The 20,900-nt window shown below is 40.2% G+C and overlaps 1 protein-coding gene across 3 annotated transcripts in view; it reads right to left on the reverse strand.

The window, feature by feature from the left end:
• Window positions 1-15,561, reverse strand: part of LOC148013541 (zinc finger protein CONSTANS-LIKE 9-like) — a 31,603-nt gene extending 16,042 nt beyond the window's left edge. For 2 of the 3 annotated variants that reach the window (XR_015688954.1, XM_087668593.1), the window contains exons 1-3: window positions 14,811-15,561; window positions 612-953; window positions 233-454 (exon numbers count right to left, since the gene is read on the reverse strand). Coding sequence is in view for 2 of the 3 variants with exons in the window: in XM_087668593.1 (XP_087524719.1) it covers window positions 233-454; window positions 612-953; window positions 14,811-15,416 (1,170 nt within the window). In the remaining variant the exon portion in view is untranslated. The remainder of the gene's footprint in view (window positions 1-232; window positions 455-611; window positions 954-14,810) is intronic. The other variant, XM_087668594.1, reaches the window with a different exon arrangement.
• Window positions 15,562-20,900: the final 5,339 nt, after the last annotated feature.

Consider the following 20,900-nt stretch of genomic DNA (forward strand, 5'->3'; position numbering starts at 1 on the left):
CATTTTCATATCTGCCTACCAACAGATCCTTGTTAAGGGGTAAGGTCACAGCATTTGCAGTGAGCACCTTTCTATGCCAACATCAATCAATCTTCCCTTAAGCTATATATCCTATGATAATTTAACTGTTTGCTTCTATTTATCTGTCAAAACAAGCATATTCCTACAAAACATGCTTGACATATTAAATTGAACATTCTCTTCTGATAAGTATGTTCCTTGGAATACTCACAGCACTTGTTTTGCTATCTTCTTTCAGTGTAAAAGAATGTCGAAGATCAGGAAATGTTCTCTGTTCTCTTGGATACTGATGCAAATATCCATGCCTTTTATAAGCAGGTATAAACAATGTTGATGGCTCCTTTTTAGTGTTATTTTCCAGTGTCATAGTTCTGTATGTTGAACCAGGGGCAATCCAGGCCTCATAGTTTTTGCCTGAATCATGTTTGGATACCTGGATCCCACAAGATAGGCACCATTAGAATCCAAGCTTACCCTGCCATGTATACATGCAGATAAATGTAGCCAGACACATCAGAAACATACACATATCACTGCAATGGTGATGCATTCGTTGCATAGATAATTAGGGCAAAAGCCAAAACACGCACCTGATTTAAGTTGACTCTGGTGATGCAATCCCAAGAGCGTCTACATGAAGATGACATAGTCCAGTCCCAATCTGGAAGCACTAATGAATTGCAACCAGTACCTTGATAAGCAGGAACCTGTGGATGGGTTATTATTGGCAAGGCCTGATCTTTATCTAACATAGGTGTAGAAGTAAGAGATGGCAATCTGGTTAGCAGGGCATTCACCTCTGTCTGTTCAGCTAACTCAGGCTCTCCATCTACACCGCTTTCATCATGAATGCATTCCGCTTGTAACTTCTTTAACTGATCAAGTTGTCTCATGAAAAGTTGTCTGTATGTTGGCCATGTACATTGGTCTACCTGAATTCGTGTTAAGTCACACCATATCACCACATCAAACTTCCAAGCATAAAAAGAAGAGGACAAGAATAACAGAGAAGAAAACTAAGAAACTAATGCTTCCTATATGATGTTAGGAGCAACTTTACACAGCAAGTAACCATGTGAAACTAATCCAAGTGAATAATACACACCATTTTCAATGGCTGAATACATTTCAAACCCTTCAACTATTTGCTCCACCAAACACTAGACAATCTAGAGGGAAACAGGTGCCAAGTCTCTAAAGAACTCGTTAAGTTTGCTTAATTGAACACGTGTTTTCATAAAGCCAAGGCCAGTCAAATGCCAAAATTAGCACTTTCCCTAATGCCTACTTCCCTTGTTGCCCAAACTTATGCTCCCAAAAAATAAAAAATAAAAGAAAAACCAGAGTACACGAGTACTCTACCTAGAAGACCGAATCTCTTTTGCATTCTAGGGGTAGATGAGAGAGCGCTAGGAGGTTGTTTCCATTTTTTGAAGACTTTCCTTACCTTTTGGCATTTAACTTGCCAAATGTTATATTTCATTCCTATAGCTTTTATTTTACTGACCAGATGGAGTCTTAGCTTTAACTAATGGAATGTATTTTAAAAATATTTTCCCCCAGGTCACCAAACAATGCACTTTTACAAGTTTTTGATCCTTGCTGATTATTTGAATTGCACACAAACATGCAGTCCTCCCTACAAGTTCTCTAATATGTGTATTTTTCCGCTGATTGCTATCAATTGCGCAAATTGAATTTGAGTAGCTAAATGTGTTTTTCCTTGTTTCTAACACACTCCATGTTGGAAGTTATTCAAATACCCACTTGGGCCATTAAAATGTCCAATGGTAACAATGGGGAAATTAATTAGTGCTAGTCTTAGGCCAATTAATATTTGGAACAACTTAATATTTAATGGGGGTTAGGACATTAAATGTCAATGGGCACTAGCCAGTTCTTGGGCAAGGACAAAGGAATAATCAATATTAATTAATGCTGGAAATTATATTTAGACGGCTACCAAGTGGCAAACTTTACCATGCAAGGTTGAGAGAGGGCTGTTGAGGCTGGCTGAGGCTGATTCCAACCATTGTGTGATTGTGGACACTAAGAGAGAGAAAAGAGTGCTGGTACAGCAGGTGATAAGCTGTTCTAGGTCATTTCCAGCCACCAGAGAAGGTATCTACAGCAGGCAACACTGTTCACAGGGTGCATAGCTGCTGGTCACATCATTTTGGGCTCAGCCACAGCATGTTCTGCCTTGTTGGAGGCAAGCAACAGCTTTCAAACTGATCTTGGGGGTGGAGGCAGCAGATCTAGGCCACTTCTCACGATAAAAATCTGTAGTTTCTCTCTTCTCTACAATCAATCCCTCTGCAGTTCTTAGCCAATTTCCGACTCAAGTGAATAGCATTTGAAAAATTGAAAAAATTGCTGCTGAAACCCTAGCAGCGATTAGGGTTTCTCAGCCACCTCAGGATCTATGCCCAATTACTGAAGACACCCTACTCAATGTAACAACTAAAGACCAAGAATTTGCAGCTAGTCCTAGGGGTTAGCCTGTTCTCCATTTTTTGTGGCCCACATGCAAGAGATTGAAGACCAAATTGCACCCAGATTGTAGGGCAATCAAGGGACAAATTGATTCCAACAGGTGTTGATCACTTCTGGCAGCCAATGTATTGAAGATTGAAGGATATCGATCCATATCTCCATGTACTTCAGCCTTTAGCAATATAAGTGAAAGAAACACTGCAAAGGGCACCAGTTGTTGCAGCCAATAGAGTGTCACCTGTCCAAGATTATTGTTATAAAGTGTATTTTCAACTTTGGGTATTTCTTGCTCGATGTAATTTGTGGTAAATTAGGTTATTTACTGCCCTTGCCAAGAAGGAAAGCTGGTTTCATGGTTTCATTACCAAATGCCTCAACTCCTTCTAGTAGGTGGGCTTGAGGCACTTGTATGCAAGCCAATAAATCTACATTCTTGCTGAAATTGTGATCAGCTGAGTGCATAACAGCAAGTATGTCATCATACAATGATTTGGGTTCAACTCATAATGATGCCACACAATCTGAAGGTAGTAGGTACACAAAGAAATAGGGGAAATGCAATGCCTAATCTTGGAACAGGCATGCAACATGAGCAACAAGTAGAGAATGTGGATTTAGACCAAAAACCATGTCCCTCAAGGCCACAAAATGCTGATGACCAGCAAGGAGATGAAGATTACAATGACCAATTTAAGGCTCAGTTGAGGACAACACCTGATAACTTTGCCCAAAATGGACCCTCAATTTTTGCAATTCTTGAATTCCTCAAAGAAAGACAGCAAGGGAAAGAAGAAGATGTCATGCTTCTTACTTTCGAACAGTAAGAAGCTCCCAAAGAAGAGCCACGGTAGCCTCAAGATGCACAAAATGTGGGTAATAACGAGAAGCAAATGATGCCAATGGGGCAAGCTACGCAAGTGCAAGGCCATCTTGGTAGTACAAATCCAATGAGTTTTGGACAGCAAGGCATGTATGCAAATATACGGCACCTAGGGTACTTTCATGATGGATCAATTTCCATGCTATGGCTGGTCAAGGACCATCTATAAGGATGTATGGCACAAATCCATATGCTATGCAACAACCAATGCATCGGATGAAAGGCCCAATGTATCTAGGTATGGGATGTTAAGCTAAAAAAGATGCATTACACATTAAATCTTTTTTTGAGCTCTTTAAAATAGCCCTAAAACTCATTGATTACCAAACTTTGTGTGTCTCATAAGCCAAAATTCTAATTTTGGAAGAATCCACATCTATAAATAGGAGGCTACCTAGACACTTTGTTCATCCCTTTTTTGCAAGTTCAAACCATCAGCCCACACCATCTAGTGGCTGTCCAACCTTTGCAACTGCTGCCAGATCATCACCACCTACTGCTGATGTTAGGTTTTGCACTGCCTCTTCCACCTGTTCAACCTGTGCTTACACCTACTGCTAGGCGACACGTTTCTACACCTCTCCATCGACTCGGACACACTTCACAATTGCTGATTTGGCCTTTCAGACTGCCACCCTGACCAGATTTGGGGCAAACATTGCTGTTTTTTTATTCTAATCAACCCATCTCAACTCCTCAACTGGTGATTACAACCCTCATGACCATCTCTAGTGGATGTCACTCTCTGACTATTACCCCAACCTACTTCCACGAGTATCATTGGCTGTTGGACAACTCTACCTTTCAGCATCTTGTACACACTTTCCTTTATTTACAATATCCATTCATTCACTTCAAAGTTATCTTTCTTCTCTATTTGTGTTTTTGTGTTTTGCGTATTGCATTTTGTACTTTTGTGTTTTTGTCTGAGTTATTATGTTTATATCGAGTTCATACATTCTATGTTTTCTCTACGCAAACCCTAGCATATCTTCACATGGCAAGTGGAATGCAAAATCCCATGTATAATGGTGTTCCCATGATGCCTCGGGAACAAAGTGGAGTGTATGGTAATGCATTTGCAAACCCCACTGCGTATGGGCTCAAGGAATAGATGTTAGTCATGCAATTGCTTCCTATGGTGCTAGTCATAATGCTAATATAGCAAATGTACCCTTTTCTTAGCCACACATTACAATAATTTGACACCAAAGAGCAAAGCTAAGGACTATAATAAGGGTGGTAAAGGGGTGAAGTTTGAGATTTTCAATGGTGTGCAAGATAGATTGAAAGCATTGACTTCCATTCAACAATTAGATGTCGAATACTCGACAACTAACTTCACCAAGCCCTCCAAAATCCAAAAAGCAACCACATTTTTGACAAGGAATGCATTGCACCTTTTGAGATGGCTATGTTTCGGACCATAAACCACAGTGGGAAAAATATTTTCCCTTGCTTGAGTTTGCATACAACAACACGCCGCATAGTTCCATCGGCAAGGCTCCTTTTGAGGTTGTTGGCGGTGGAAAGAAAGTTCCACTAATCTTGCATACAAACGACAAGATTTTGAAGGTTAACAAGTATGTAGAAACCATGGATGTTGACAGTCAAAAGATCAAACAAGCACTTCATAGGCCAGAAGAAAAGCAAAAAATAGCACTTGATTGCCATAGACATGCATTAGAGTTTGCAGAGAGCAATTGAATTTCCTAAGAGAAGAGAACTCTAAAGTGAATGAATGTTGTAAATGAAGGAAAGAGTGTACACAAGATGCTCAAGGGGAGTTGTCCAATAGCCAATGGCTCTCCTTGGAGCAAGTTAAGAGGAATGTTGTCACAAGGACGTGAAATTTTAATGCTTTGTTTGGCATTTGGTTAAAAGTTATTCAAATGTGTAAATTTGAATTGCATATGTGAGATGCAATTTAATTACTTCGCAATGTGGGACCCAAGGGCAAAGACCCCAAAACATCAAGCGGTACCAAAGTCAAAAGTTGTAATAAGTTATGCCTCACACGTATCAAGTGGCACCCTATGTCAGAACTTGGTCGAGAACATTTAAGTAGCCATTAGTGTAAGTGGTGACACTGGGGAATTGTCATTAATTAATCAATTAATGCCATGTCCAAGCTAATAAGTACTCGAGATCACTTCAGTGATAAATTGACCTAGCCATTTTAATTGTTGGCTAGTCAAAAAAAAAAATCTTAGCCGCAAATAATTGTTGGCCTAGCCATTTTAATTGTTGGCCAATTAATTATTTTTCTTGGTCGAAAATAATTATTAAACCAATTTTTTTAATTAATATTCTAAAAAGTAATTTAATAAAGTTGGATAATGCTGGAAATTGTTTTGGAAGGCTGCCACTATGAGAGTGTGCGACAAAAAGAGAAAAGTGAACACGGAGAGAAGAAGGAGACAAAGAGAGAACGCAAGAGAGAAAAGGAACAATGAGACTGCAATGACTAAAGATACAAAGCTGTAATAGTCAGCCCCAACATGCACCTCTAAGCGTCAATGTGGGCACCAAGCAGTAGCAAGGGGATGAGAGAATGAGGAGGTTTGGCTGATCACGAAGTATTAATGGTGGATAATGGATGATGAGAGTGGGAAGGCAAATTGCCTACATATAGGCAAAAAAGAAACAAAACCCTAAATATGGTCAAACCCCTAAAAATGGCCAAAAGTGCCCAAAAAGAAATGCACTAATGTGGAAATAACGTTTTTGAGGCTTGGGAAGAGAGAGAGAGAGAGAGAGAGAGAGGGTGATTCATGTTAGCCTGCCTATTTTAGGGTTGTCAGTTTGTCATCTCCTCACTATACGCTCTTGTCAAAGTCTAACAGAGTCGTGAAAGCTATAGCATTTTAGTGTGCATTTCTCTTATTTCTGGCACTATTCCTATGCTTGTCAGTTGGTATTCACCCCCTCTCAGTGCCTGCCTACCTCTGGCCTACCTATTATGCCACATCATTATTTTCCAAATTTTTTCGCACAGTCAAATTGCATTTATTGCAGTCCCAGGATATTATTCAGCAGGTCAGCCAGATTTAGAGGGTATTTTTGGCAATCAGCCAGATTTGGAGGCATTCAACTATTTATAGCTGGCCACTCCTCATGCATTCATCTTCTACAAGTTGCTCCGACTCAAGCATTCTCCTCCGTCTTCGGCGCTGCTGCTGCCATCATCATTCTCAGCTTGATCTAGTGTCCTCACTAATGCCTCAGGCTGCATGCACGGACTAATTAGTCCATATTGTTGTATTCAGCATTCATTTTTAGTCAATGCACCTTTCTTCCTTCCTTTTTTCTCCTTCTTCTTCTCCCCCCCCCCCCCCTCTCTCTCTCTCTCTCTCTCTCTCTCTCTCTCTCTCTCTCATAATGGGTAATTGTATTAATTACAAAAAAAGTACAAGATAACAAGATTACAAAGTACAATGAGGCTCTAGGCATCATATATGAACCAAATACAATGGATTCAGCAAGGACCAAAAGACGAGAGTGCAAGAGGTACCCCAAGACTAGACAAACAAGAAGGTTCAAGGACGAGATTTGGCTATGTGAGCCTAGGCCTTTGCTACCAAAGTCTCTAGTACCCCATCTTCAAAGAAGTCAAGGGTCCATCTGCAAGGTGAGAAGTAGGGCCGGGGTACTTGCAATCCCAAGGTGTGATGACTTGCCCAGCCACATCAAAAGCAAGCTGAGCTGGAACAATCTGGGAATTCTGCTGCAAAGTGACCTAATTGACCACAGGAGAAACAGTGGCTAGCAAAAGTACCGCAGTTGCATAATGACCCACTGCAGCCATAGCATCCTTAAGCAAGCCCTAGTAAACCGCTGGCTCAACTTCCACCCATACTGGACATGCCTACTTGGGCTAACATTGAAAGTCTACCATGGGACGCCACGAGACAATGTTCACTAATTGTTTCTCAAAGAAAAGTGGCTACTCGGTGAGAAGAAAACCTCACGTGGAAGGAGAATGAAGCGCTACCTCATAAAAACCACGCAAACCAGCAAAAATCTCCTCCACATGGTCAACCTAAAGAAGAGATGTCAGCCACCAATGGATCCAAGCAAGAACAAGTATCTCGCCAGTGAAGAAAAGAATGATGCCTTGCTCATGGAAAGCAATGAGTATTCACTGGAGTATCCAAAATCTCCACCTCCTCACAGGTAGGGACAGCTCTATGATTGTGCTCGACATAATCCTCTAGCAAGGAATTGGCAAACTCCAGCAACTATTCCCAATTTGGTTCTTGTGAATCCTGCAACGGTGAAGCCACTTGGACATAGGAACGTTGCAGGGAATCACCCAGACCTGGAGCTTCAAAGACAGCAAGAAACTGGCCATGGAGATGCTTTCTGCGTTTGACAGAAGGCTAATGCTCAGCAAAGATCACGGCCATCTCATCGGTGCAAAGCACCATCTCTTCTTCCACGTCAGCTTCTTGCAGGTCCATATCTGAACCCAAGACATCAAGGGGCTGATCCATCAAAGCCATCTTCAAATTTTCCATCCCCATACAGAAGCAGTCAATAGGTCATGGCGTGTCTATGGTGACACAAGCAGGCTCCGTGCAGAGCAGCCACCAGTACAGCAAACATCAAGTGACACACAATAGTGTGAACTCACAGCCAGGCGTAGCTACTGGTGGTACTCACAAAGGCGCTGCAGGTACAGCATCAACTGCCTCTGGCAACGTTGCCAACAGGCACTGCAGTCCCAGCTAGACACAAGACAGGCAGAGGGTGAGCAGGCAAAGACAAACATGCTGCAAATCGACAGTCCAGGGGCGGATGATCGTCAAACCAGCAAGCGTTAGTGAGTTAAGGGGCCAAGCATCAGCAAATTGAGGGGGAAGGCAGCTGTCGCAAGCGGAAACCCTGACGGTGAACAAGCAACCACCATGCCCTCAACATTTCTCTCCCCCCAACGTTTCTCTCTCCTTTCTTTCTGTGTATGTGTGTTCGTGTCCTTCCATTGCACACTCTCACATGGTATCATCACCAAAAGAGAGAACACAAAGGTGATCAACATTGAAGAAACTTCCCACACTTCTGACACAGCCCTATCAAACCCCTGTTGCTGAAATGCAGCCCATCAGGAGCCAAGCAATAGTCCACAGCTTGTGTTTTACAGCAAACGCACCTTTCTGGTGCTTCCAGACTATCATCATCAGCGTTTTGGTACATAAGTGGTGTTTTGGTGCAGGCAACTGGTTTACTCCTCTCAACAAATCATCTGCATCATTCCTCACACAAACCTATAGCTAATTTCACCATTCAAGGGGCTGTCTACAGCAAACACAAGTTTTATGGTGCTTTTGCAAGTTATTGAAGATGTCTTAGCACCAGTTTGAAGGCTTTGATGACTCAAAGGATAAGGTCTCTCATCATTCCTCTAAGAGCCAAAGAGATTAAGCTTTCTCTTCCCTCCCTCCATGTTTCACACAAGACCCGTCACCCTGGTCTTAAGATGCCTCCAATGGTACCCTCTGTGCAAGTGCCCCTACTTCCTTCTTTGCCCAAGAAGGACCGCTTGGATGGTTCCAACTATTCATTGTGGTCATGTAAGTGGAGTGTACTCTCAACACCTTCAACCTTTGAGAGTTTGTTTCTCATCCCATTCCCCATCTCGTGGAGGATCCTACAATAGGATCAACAATGGATCGTGCTACATTATGGGATCGGCTCAACTCCGGAGCTAGATCCTTTCTTTTTATGAGCTTACAAGATTCTATCCTAGTGCAGGTGGCAAGAAAATGCCCCCTATTTTGCACCCAAAGGACAAGATTTTTGAGGTTGATCAGTATGTACAAAATATGGATGTAACCTATGCAAAGGTTAAGTATGCTCTTCAAACATCTCAAGAGAAGTAAAAAAAGACGGTTGATTGCCATAGACATGCTTTGCAATTTGCAAAGGGCGACTATGTGTTATTGCATTTTGAAAAGGCGAGGCTGAAAAAGATGAAAGGTAGCGAAAGGTTGTATCCAAAGCTCAATATGAGACATTATGGGCCCTTCCAAGTATTAGAGAGGATCGGCGATGTTGCTTGTAGGCTGAAATTGTCTGCACACTAGCTGATACACAATGCCTTTCATGTAAGCTTGTTGAGGCCCTTTCATGGTGATGTGCCTAAGGACGTATTTGCTAAAATTTAGCTAGATACTAAGGAGCTAGATGAGATATTAGTACCCAAGCAAATTTTAGCACATAAAGAGAGAGAGATCATAGGTAAAGTTTCTAGAAGATATTTGATGAAGTTTTAGAATTATTCACCAATGGATGCTAAGTTGATAGAAAAGGATGACTTGGCAAACCATCCTTAGTTGTTGCAACTTTACCTCAAGGCTTTTTATTTAGAGCCAACTTTGGATAGCTCAATCAAGTTCAACAAAGCAAGGGTCCAAGGAATTGCTTGATGCTCAAGGAGAAGGTAGCACTTCTACTCTAGTAACAGACAATCCTCATGTATAGTGGACCTCGGATGCATTCAAAATTCAAGGTACTATGCTAACAGTATGTTTACCATGAGGTCACTATTCGGTTTACTAGTCACTACACTCAATATGTATATGGTATGGTTTTACACCTACAACTCTGAAACTATATATTTGCATCTCTTTGCATCAAAGTATGATTCTCAAAGATTGATTATTAGTTGCTGGTCGTCAATGGATGATCATCAGCTATCAATGATTGTTAGAGATTGATTATTAGTTGCTGGTTTTCAATGGATGATCATCAGCTATCAATGATATTCAGTTGTTTTATGAACAACCATGTGTTTTATAAATGTTTATGCTCATTTATGCTTTGCCATTGTTATTTGGCCAAAACAATTGCGATATGCTATTAAAATATGCATTCTATGGGTTTCTTGCTAAGTTTTTAATTATTTATGAGTCTTACATTTTCTTTAAATTATGCTAACTGAAATTTTTAGTGCTATCTTATATATTTTATATACGCTATCTTATTTATACTTATTTAATTATTTATGAGTCTTATATTTTATTTATGCTAACTTAGTATGGTTAAACAACGGTGGACAATGTTGTTTTGACTATGATGCCTTTTGGAAAATTCCAACACAATATGCTTTGCTTTGGTACATTGCAATGCAATCGAGAACAATTATAGGGATTTCAAGGAGAGTGGTCTGTCACGAGAACATGAAATTTTAATGCTTTGCTTAGCGTTTAATTAAAAGTTAATCAAATGTGCAAACATGACTTCCACATGTGAGTTGCAAGTTAATTAGTTCGTAATGTGGGCCTTAGAACCCCAATATATCAATCTGCCGAAAATAAAAGTCGCAATAAGCTATACCTGGCAGGTATTAGGTGGTACCCAGGTATCAAAACTTCGCCTAGAACATTTAATTAGCTATTAGTATCACTAGTGACACTAAGGAATTAAACTAATGGTAGTTCTAGACTAGAGTGCTCAGAATCACTCAGGTGATAAATTGGCCTAGGCAAATTAATTGTTGACTAGTCAAATTATATTTCTAAGTCAATTAAAATTATTAAATCAATTTTCAAAATTAATAACTTAAATTTTAATCTAATAAAGCTATATAATGCTAAAAATTATTTTGGAAGGCTGCTACTTGGCAAAACTTGCCCATGCAAGTGGCAATAGTGTTTTGAGGCTCTGAGAGAGAGAGAGAGAGAGAGAGAGAGGATGATTCTAGCTTGGAGAAAGTAGAGACAAAGAGACACAAAGAGAGAGAGAGAGAGAGAGAAGATTACGAAAAAAAAAAAGAGAGAGAGAAGACTATCATTGTTGATGCAACAATTGAAAGGTCATTTTCAGTCAACAAAAGACCCTACAAGAGCTAGTGACATGCCCAAAAGAGAGTACAAATGTAGATGGCAGCAGTTTGAGGGCTATTTCAGCCAAGTAACATCATATTCAGGGCGTTCCATCAAGTCAGCTTTAATGCTATCTAGACAAGGCAGTAATTGATTTCTTCCATTTTCTCGTGAAGGTCGTCTGAATTTTCTCTCTCTTCAGCACTCTTTCATCCTCCAATCTATTTTCATCCTTCCTCAGCAATTTCCAGTAAAATCAGCCATTAGAGGTGGAAATTTTGACTTATCTCTTATGTAAACCCTAATTTACAGCAAAAACTAGGGTTTGAAAGCCACCTCAAGAAGCATGTTCAAAAATTGAAGATCAAGAGTATGGGTTTGCTTATGGGGCATTAAAGCGCACTAGATGCATTTGAGTTTTGCCCTATGGGGCTATTTAATGAGCTAATGAAGATTTAAAGTATAATACGTCTTTTTTATCTCTACAACAAGCATGCAAAAAGATAAATGAGTCTATGCTTACATAGCCAAGTTCACAATTGTAACAAGTAGAATTGACCCAAATGCCCAACCACAAGATTGACCTAAGTAGCCAACCATCACACGTGTAACATGTCACATCCCTAGAATGTGGATGGCTTGCTAGGCATGGGTATTTGGCTGAATTGTGTGGCCATTCGAGTGATGTTTAAGGCTTGATGCGCACAAGATGAATATCCTTGCATGCAAGTTTCCAATGGTACTTGACGTGGAGAATAAAACCCCCCACCATTCAGCTAAGGGATAGGTAAGTTACCCATGGAATAAGTGCCTAAACAATGCAAAATGGGTGACTATGTATGCAACACAAGGAACTTGTGAGACGGGTGGGATAAGTGGCCTTTGTTAACAATTAGATGCACCAAAAGTAAAATCTCTACAATAAGCAAGTGATTCATGAATGAGAAGTGTTACAATATTCAGCATCATTCATTAGTCCTACACAAAAATGGTTTCACCAAAAAACAATGTGCATGCATATATTTACTTATCAATTGCATGTGTCTAATTAGTGTTAATGAAATTTTCTTGATTGTCCTTATCTTTAGAACAATCTGCACTAGATATTAAATTACTCTCAACAATCTATAGAGGGTGTGTTTGTTTGTATGCCTATCTTTTGATCATATATGTGTGCATAGACTAGACTACTATGACACTATTCATACTCATGCCATTAGCACCCAAGGGTAGATACATGCCAAATATCTAAATGTAAGCATGAAGAATGTTTAGAAATCTTTCTAGCAAACTAAGTTTCTATCACTCCATCAAAGGTAAGAAGCAACTCAGCTATGGTGAAGACTACTTCTAAATATAAGAATAATTTCAAATGACCATTAAATTAAAATCAATGTAAGTGTATATGATAGTACTACTTGTGCACACAAGAGGGTCTACCAACTACGAACCTTCCTACCACACCAAAAAATAACCCAACAAAATACCCTAGTTTAAGAAATGGTCAATGTGCTACCACTGCTTTGGAGTCTTGCAAAATATTTAAGAAATGTCTTGCAAAATGTCTAAGAAATACTAAAAGCTGAAATAGGTTACAGAAGTACTTCAAAATCGAAATGCTTTAAAAAGGTTTGTTCAATAACATAAATTCCTAGAAGTGTTATGTTGTGTAAACTAAAGTCTACATACAGGTTCTCAATAGTAGGATATATGTGCTTACTTCTTTAGTTATGAGGATAATTCGTAAGATGCAGCACCCCTGACTAGGTAAAAGCCTCTTGATTTTTAATTAGTTAAATGAGAACGGCAGAAAGCCAAGAGGTCATGACAAAAACTACACCAACCTTCCATAAGTCGGATGAAAAACAATGTGTGTTTTTTGGTAGTAAGGTGACAACTATAGGATAACTCCAATTACATTGCAATTTATCTTACAATTAGAAAACAATATGGTTAAAGAACAATAAAGATAAGGAAATGTTATACAAATACATTGATTCAAACAAAATGATGGGATGTATGTATAGACAAAAAGTTTTAGCCATTGTCAACCTGCAATAGATGCCAAACATATATAGCAGAACTAAGAAAGGTTTCACTGCAACGATGAAACACTGTTAAGCAGACAAAAACCCTCCAATAAAACCTAAGTCAAATTGAAACTAGAACACCTAGCAAGAGTTTAGCATACTCAAAATTTACAATGATACATTTCTACAAATACATTTAAATAAATTAATTGGTAGAACAGCAGTTGTAATGAGGGTCCACTCAAAAAGTTTCAAGATTTTGTGGTGTTCCAAAGACGTTGGTGCTGAAAGATTGGTCAAACTCTACATGTAAAAGTTTTTTGCAAGAGATTGCTTTCCATCACGCACAGTCAGCCCTCAATTTAATCAACATTGATGCAGCAGTTAAGAAGCACAACAGGCCTTTCACAGCAGAGGATGGAAGATTCACCTCTGCAATTGCCAAATGCAGGTCAGCCCTTGAGATTTCAGACTTGGAAAGCAAAGTGAGCCAACAAAATATTCAATGATGGTACTTGATCTTCTCCAGGGCCTCTATGCAAAATCTACCTAACAACCCCTGCCAAATAGTACTGCATAGGGAGCTGCTGAGAAAGCTGATACTGCGCGATGGAAAAAATATGGCAGTGATCTAACTTAGAGGCCTACTGAAGTTCTTTGGAAGTCAATTGCCTGCTGGTAAGTCTAGGAGCCAAACTTTTTGTAAAAGTTGCCATGTAACAGATTTGTTTGTTGGACCTGTAAAGGGCAACCCATTAAACACTCTTTTGTCCCCAATCAATCAAGCCCCATAATGGAGCTCTCATTTTCAGTGTGCCACCTCTTGCTTCAACACAACCTCCACTTGACCACTCAGTCTCAACTCACATCAGTCATTATGTTCCAGCCCATTATTTCTTGCTAGAAGGAATTCAAAAATTCTACTAATAAAACGGGGAGTCAGCAAGTGTTCTACTTCGGAAAGTTTCTTAATGATATTCAAAAATGTATCACAAGCACCATTATTGAACAATAGGCCATAGTCGCTGCTGATCTGTTACCAACTGTTCTCCATACAATTCGTCACAATTTGCACTGATTGAGTGACTGCCTACCGTGTGGCAAAATGGGGTAATTTTCGGTCAACTACAAGATCCAAATACAGTAAGCATAGGAACTACCATTGTCTGCCAGTAGTTTACTGATGTGCTTGGAAGTCTACTTTGGGCTCTTAAAACTCTAAGAATGGGCCGCAAGCAGGAATGAATATGATTGCAAAAAAATGGTCCTTGGAATTCTCAAAGGCTACTCCTTTGAATATTCATACAAGACAGACCTGGCATCTGTCCAATATTGCAATATTCTGAAGAGTATGGGCCATACTATGACAAACAACTTGAGATATTAATATAAAGGAGACTCCCGCGAAATGAAGCCTTAACTTGCTGAGTATAGCGCATAGAGAATGGACACTAAGAGTCTAGTTTAGGTGCCAAATTCTTAGCTTGATGTTTCTACTGTAAATGCAGAGTCCAGACCTGTGTTTTTTGAATCCACTTTCTGAGAAAAGAACCGTACCTTCATGGCAGAATCTGATGGAGATGCACATGCAGGAAGTGGGAACTTATCCAGTGATGCAAACTCCGGTAGATAGAAAGAGTCTGGGGAGCCAGTCCAGTGGCCAGGGGAGTCAAAAATGCAGTTGGGGGAAGCATCTGTGACTGGAATATAGGCCCATCCTTCTATAGATTCCTGGTCCATGTCCACTTGAGCAACTCCCACGCCTGTTATGTCATTCGAACCTGCAGTGGTGCATTGATCTGTGAGATATGGAGCCCAGGAATGCACAAGCTCTGCTGCGGAAGGGCAACCGGTGATTATCAATGGCTTGCTATGGCCACCGCCTTTGCACTCGCCGCCACTGCCACTAGTACGGTTGGTTGCAGGCGTACAAGCATCGCAGTCCTGGCAGAGGAAGCGGACAGTGTCGTGTTGCACAACAGTGGCAGCAGGGCGGGAGGAGCAGCCATGGCAGAGGGGTGCACGTGAGTGGCGCAGCGATAAGGCATTGGCAGAGTGGACGCGGTGGTCGCAAGGAAGGCAAAGGCAGGCGGAATCTGCCTTGCAGTAGAGGAGAGCGCGCTGCTCCCCGCAGAAGTCACAGTCAGCGGCGTCTGCTCCCATCCGAACACAGCTAGCGCTCTCTCTCTCTCTCTCTCTCTCGGTCTGTTTCTTCGTCAGTGTTGCCAATTCTTCTTCTTCTTCTTCTTATGAGACGGGAGCACCTGCCACCGCCACAATGCACGACACAGACTCCCGGCCAGCTCGGAAAAAGAACCAACAAGACTCCCAGAATATCTTTGCACTTTTCAACGCCCTTTCCTTTTCACAGAAAAATCCCACAAAAATGCAAAAATTGGTGCACTTTGTGAAACCTATAGTTTTATGGCTATCTAAGCGCTTCGTCACGGCTGGACTACCAGATGCAACGCACCTACACTACAATGTTTTTTTTATAATGCGAAGTTAATATTAATGTAAAGATATGTAAAAGGATGGCTTTTAAGAGTTTAGGGAAGAAAAAGCCTATCTTTACAATGCTTTATTGTGTTGAAGTGCACTCCGAAAGGTGATCAAGGCTTGCTGCCAAGGATTGTTTGTGGAAAATTGTAAGAGAAGCCCATCAAACCACCCACATGAGCTAGGTTAGATTGGATGCATGGTGTGCATAAGGAGTTAGAGGCATGCCATGACACACAAGAGCCCATATGATTGATTCGCAAGCAACAAGCTACCAACACACTTCGTCTCTTTTCATTTGATAGCATTGCTAAATTGTTGTTAAAATGGCTATTTTTTGAAGTGCTAGCAAGGGCTCAATGGGTTTTGGTAGACTCCCCCCCAATTCCTCTAGGCACGACACAGTTGTAGCCTATCTACTATAGGGTGAAGGGGCCAATAAAGTAACACCCCCAAAAAGCAAACACACCCCATACCAATTGAGTGACAATTTTGCAAAAGAATGCAGCTTTTTTAGCTATTTAGCACTATGATATAATTTTTATTAAATTACAAATGAGCTTAATGTGACTTAAACAATTGAACCATATAAATTTTTTATATTTTGGAGTTTGTAAAACCTTAAAGCAATGCATCCTTGAGAGTTACTCTATTGCTCTTTTATAAACCCTCATTTATTTCTAGGGCTACTTGATAAAAATATCAAAATGCCCCAATGTTTATTCTTTGAGTTCCATATGATATAAATAATTTGATCATTTAAAAATATTTATGGAACTCACTTGGAAATATATATATATAATGGAGGATTATTGTTATTGCATCCTCCTAAGCTACCACGAAGGAATGAGTTTTTAAAATGGTCAAAAATTTGCAAAAAAGGGGCCGATGTTGAAATTTTTATTTAAAAATTAAAAAAAAAAACCTAAGTGATCTTTAAAACATAATTTCTTGAAAATGTATTTACTATTATATAAATATCAACTCTTAAAACTAGTTGGTTTGGCTGTAACACCAATTGCACAAACCGCATCATTACAAAGCTTGCAAGGCCACGCTTCACTTGTTTTGCATTCTTGTGAGCATAGGGAAGCAATCACACAATTCCTTTTGCTCACAAAAAATGAAACAAAAAGTGTGCATCCTGTGCAACAAACAATATAAGTTTTAAGCTACTTTAAGTTATGATACAATTTCTTAGATATCTATCATTTTTATCAAACCTTTAAACAATGTAAACTCTAATGTCACTCTATTGCCCTCTCATTGTCAGTTAAGCTTTATATAAAATTGTATCATTCTAAAGCTCATGAAGTTGTGCCTCGGTTGCTTCACACTTATTGTGTAGCATGACTTCTTGCTTTTATTGACAACATATAAAGGGTTACACATCATGTCATGTTTCGTATACATACTTCAACTAGATATGTAAAGATTTCACAACTTGAGTTAAGATTTAGTTTCTTTATCAATAGGTCTATCTATGCATAGAGACGCAGGTGCACCCGTAATGAATCATCCACTACAACATTAAACAAAAACCCCACAACATGGATTTGAGACTCTCTCTCTCTCTCTCTCTCTCTCTCTCTCTCTCTCTCTCTCTCTCTCTCTCTCTCTCACAGCTAACATCAATAGTGTAGCATCTCTCTCTCAATGCCATAGTGTTATGAGGGTGACATAGCAAGTTTGCGGTGGTAGATGTTGAGGTGTGTTGTGGGGGGTGCTATGGCAGGCTTCCAGTGGTCAGCTTGTAGTGGCGAGTATTGTGGTGATGCCATTTTTCATAGCAAGTATAGCAACTCTCTCCACCTCTTGTGGTTGTTTTTGGGTCACATATTTCCCAATGCATCTACATTTGTGCCACCATTTATCAATGTGTTTGTCGTGCAATAGCTCTCTATCAATATGTTTATCATCATTGTCAACTCTCTCTAAACATTTCATGAGATGTGTCTATATGTATTATGTTGGTGGGTGATGGCTCTATGGGGCTATGCTAGCAAGTTATGAGGAGTGAAGATGTAGACAACATATTGTTGCAGCACTATACTATAGAGGCTGATGTACAAAGGACTAAGATTGTGTGTGTGTGGGAGCTTTTGCTCAACCGCCAAGACCCATGGACCGCTTATTGCCTCAAGCGTTCCAAGACGAGCACTAATGGCTACCTCTCACATAGCCGACGTGCCATCTATATCTATAGGTGTAGTGAGCTTACCTCCATGCCGATTGAGTTACCTCCTCTCCCATGCACTCCGGTAGCTCCACGATCCAAGTGCAAGCTTCAAGCAAGCTCCATCCTCAAGCTCCATGCTCCAAGCTCCATATCCGCGAGCAAGACAAGAAAAGAGAATAGAATAGAAGAAGAGAGGGGAAGATGGAGAGCTTCTCCTCCCCGGTCCCTCACCCTCACATACTCACTCCCTCACACTCTCACACTCCCTCTCTCAAGCACAAGCTCAAGCAAGTAAGAAGAAGAAGAAGAAGAAGCAGAAGAAGAATAAGAGAGGAGACCCATTTTTTGCCACACACAAGAATGAGCTTCTCATTCACTTTTCAACTTTATATACAAAACCCTAAATCCCTTTTGGGTGATCATCCCCTTATCCCCTTTTTTACATGTCTGACCGTGGCCTAGGCCCTTTTTCCCATTGTCCTTCTATCTTCCTAGCTTCCTTTCCACCGCCCGTCTATATTTACAAATTGCACGGGTGAGAGCCCGGCGCTCCTTAAATTAAATCATGATGCGCTTACACTCTTTTACAAAAGTATTGACTTGCACTTTTCCTTGTGCGCCTTTTTTCCTTATTTAGGACTTTTTTGCGCTTCTTGTGTTTCTAGATTTTTCTTGGCACGCCTTCATCTTATGTTTCACTTTACATTGGCCTTTGTCTCCTGCTTTAGCTTTTCCAGATTTTCCACCTTGTTCGTCTAACGGTTAACAGTGTGGGTTGGTCAATGCTAAAATGATCTTTGATCCCATGACGTTTAGGCTCTCTCTCTCTCTCTCTCTCTCTCTCTCTCTCTCTCTCTCTCTCTCTCTCTCTCTCTCTCTCTCTCTCTCTCTCTCTCTCTCTCTCTCTCTCTCTCTCTCTCACATCCCAATTCTTCATCAAGGGCACATGTTTGTACTCATGTGGTCTTCATCGACCACTGTTGTGAGCCTTAGTGTGGTCTTGATCAAGGGCTTGTGTGTCTTTGTGCACCTATATGAGGTCTCATCTCTAGCACAAAGGAGAGGAGGCTACTCATGGCCTCCACACCTCAATGCTTGTGACTTAAAGCAATATGTTAGGGTCAGCAACACAAGCACTAACACTCCGACCCAATTTGAGTTCCCTTTATCTAACAAAAAGTGCTAACAAGAGAAGAGAATTATTAGCCTAAAGCACATAAACATGCCTTGAGAAAAAGAGGGAGCCTTGTATTTTTGTATGTTCTGTCATCGATGATTAAGAGACTATTCAAGTTAGCAATGGCAAGGCCACCTTTGCAACACTAGAGAAAGGATAGTAGTAATGCAATGAGAGTGTGAGGGCATAGACCCTAATGAAGATAGGGTGCTTGATGAACAAAAGACTCATGGATAACATTGTAAGCCACATGACAACTCCACTAAATTGCCATGAAGACCCTAACACTAATAAAAAGGTGTGCATTCTGAGCATAACCAGGGTGTCATGCAATGCAACATCCCAATGAGTAGCAGAGAGAAAGGGAGTTTGATAGTCCAATGATAGTAGTCACCATGTGGTCATAGTTGGCCTTTCTTTTTGTTGCCTCTCTCTCTCTCTCTCTCTCTCTCTCTCTCTCTCTCTCTCTCTCTCTCTCTCTCTCTCTCTCTCTCTCTCTCTCTCTCTTTGGGGGGGGTAAAGGTGTATGTGCTTTGGTGCGTGCCCATCACTATCAGTTTATTCTTTATTTATCCAGTGAGTGACTATTTAATAAGGTAAGGCCAATCACACATTATGACAGTTGGAGTTCCCACATATAGTGTCTCTCTCTCTCTTGCTCCATCTGCCATATCTCTTGCTTTTGATTGTGTGCTTCCACTCGGACTCTATCTTTTAATTAGTACCAGAGTGGCAATTCAAGGAGCTTCATCCATCATTTTTTCATGGTAGCCATCGTTTCTTCCTTTTGAGATAGGCATTGAGTCTTCCCTTCTCCCAGCTTGTTCTAGTTGCTCCTACCTTTCGAGGAGGTTGCTAGGGCTTAGTTAAGCCTTATTGAGCGCTTATTGATTTAAAAAGTAGGCATTCTATCCCTTTTAAGTGAGTATAGAGCATGCTAATAGAAGTCATGTACAGTTATGATAGCTTGATAATGCTTTCATATTTTGGCCATAATTTTCAATATGACATTGGATTCATGTGTTCTATAGCTAGAAACAAAGAGTGTGACAAGAACTATAGATTTGAGTACTCAAAGAGTTGATTCTCTACAATTTTTAGCTTTATGCTTTACACAAAACAAAGCAATTCTGGTTTGGACAACAAGCATTTGATTGGTTTATGCTCTGCTAATGCTTATGGAGAATATTTACAATGCTTGGATGATGCATTGTTCCTTCAAAAATGCTTTTGGGCTGACTAGAGCTTAATTAGATCAATAATTGAAATGTTTATTATAATATTTTGAGCAATAATCATACAATAGTAAGCTTTATACTTTGAATGCCTATTGTGCTTACATGGTATTTTGAGTATTCTACATGTCTATGGTGATGTCTACCAATGATATATGATCCCAGATATGATTATGACATGCTTTGGTAGTTGGATTTGAGCTACATTTGATGTACTTGGGCTTTAGTCAATTGCTTTGAGCTTTCATACTTATTCACTTACAACTATTGAATCTATATTCGACACTTATGCTCTATTGGATGTATTTGTGATGTGCTTGGGCTTCCCGGATGCTTTGATGTATATGTCTTAAGCTTTGCTTGCTCACTTTGCATTCTACATTTGCTTCAAGTGGAAGATGCTTGTACTTACCTCCACTCAAGTTCTATCTTTCAATTAGTACTAGAGTGGGCATTCAAGGAGATTCATCCATCATTTGCTTCAGCCCATGAAGAAGCTTTAGCTCAAGGTTTCATGGTAGCCATCATTTCTTCCTTCTAAGATATGCATTGAGTAT

The sequence above is a fragment of the Lygodium microphyllum genome, chromosome 26 (assembly GCF_053477565.2).
Source record: "Lygodium microphyllum isolate KBCC chromosome 26, Lygodium_microphyllum_v1.1.10, whole genome shotgun sequence".
NCBI lineage: Eukaryota > Viridiplantae > Streptophyta > Polypodiopsida > Schizaeales > Lygodiaceae > Lygodium > Lygodium microphyllum.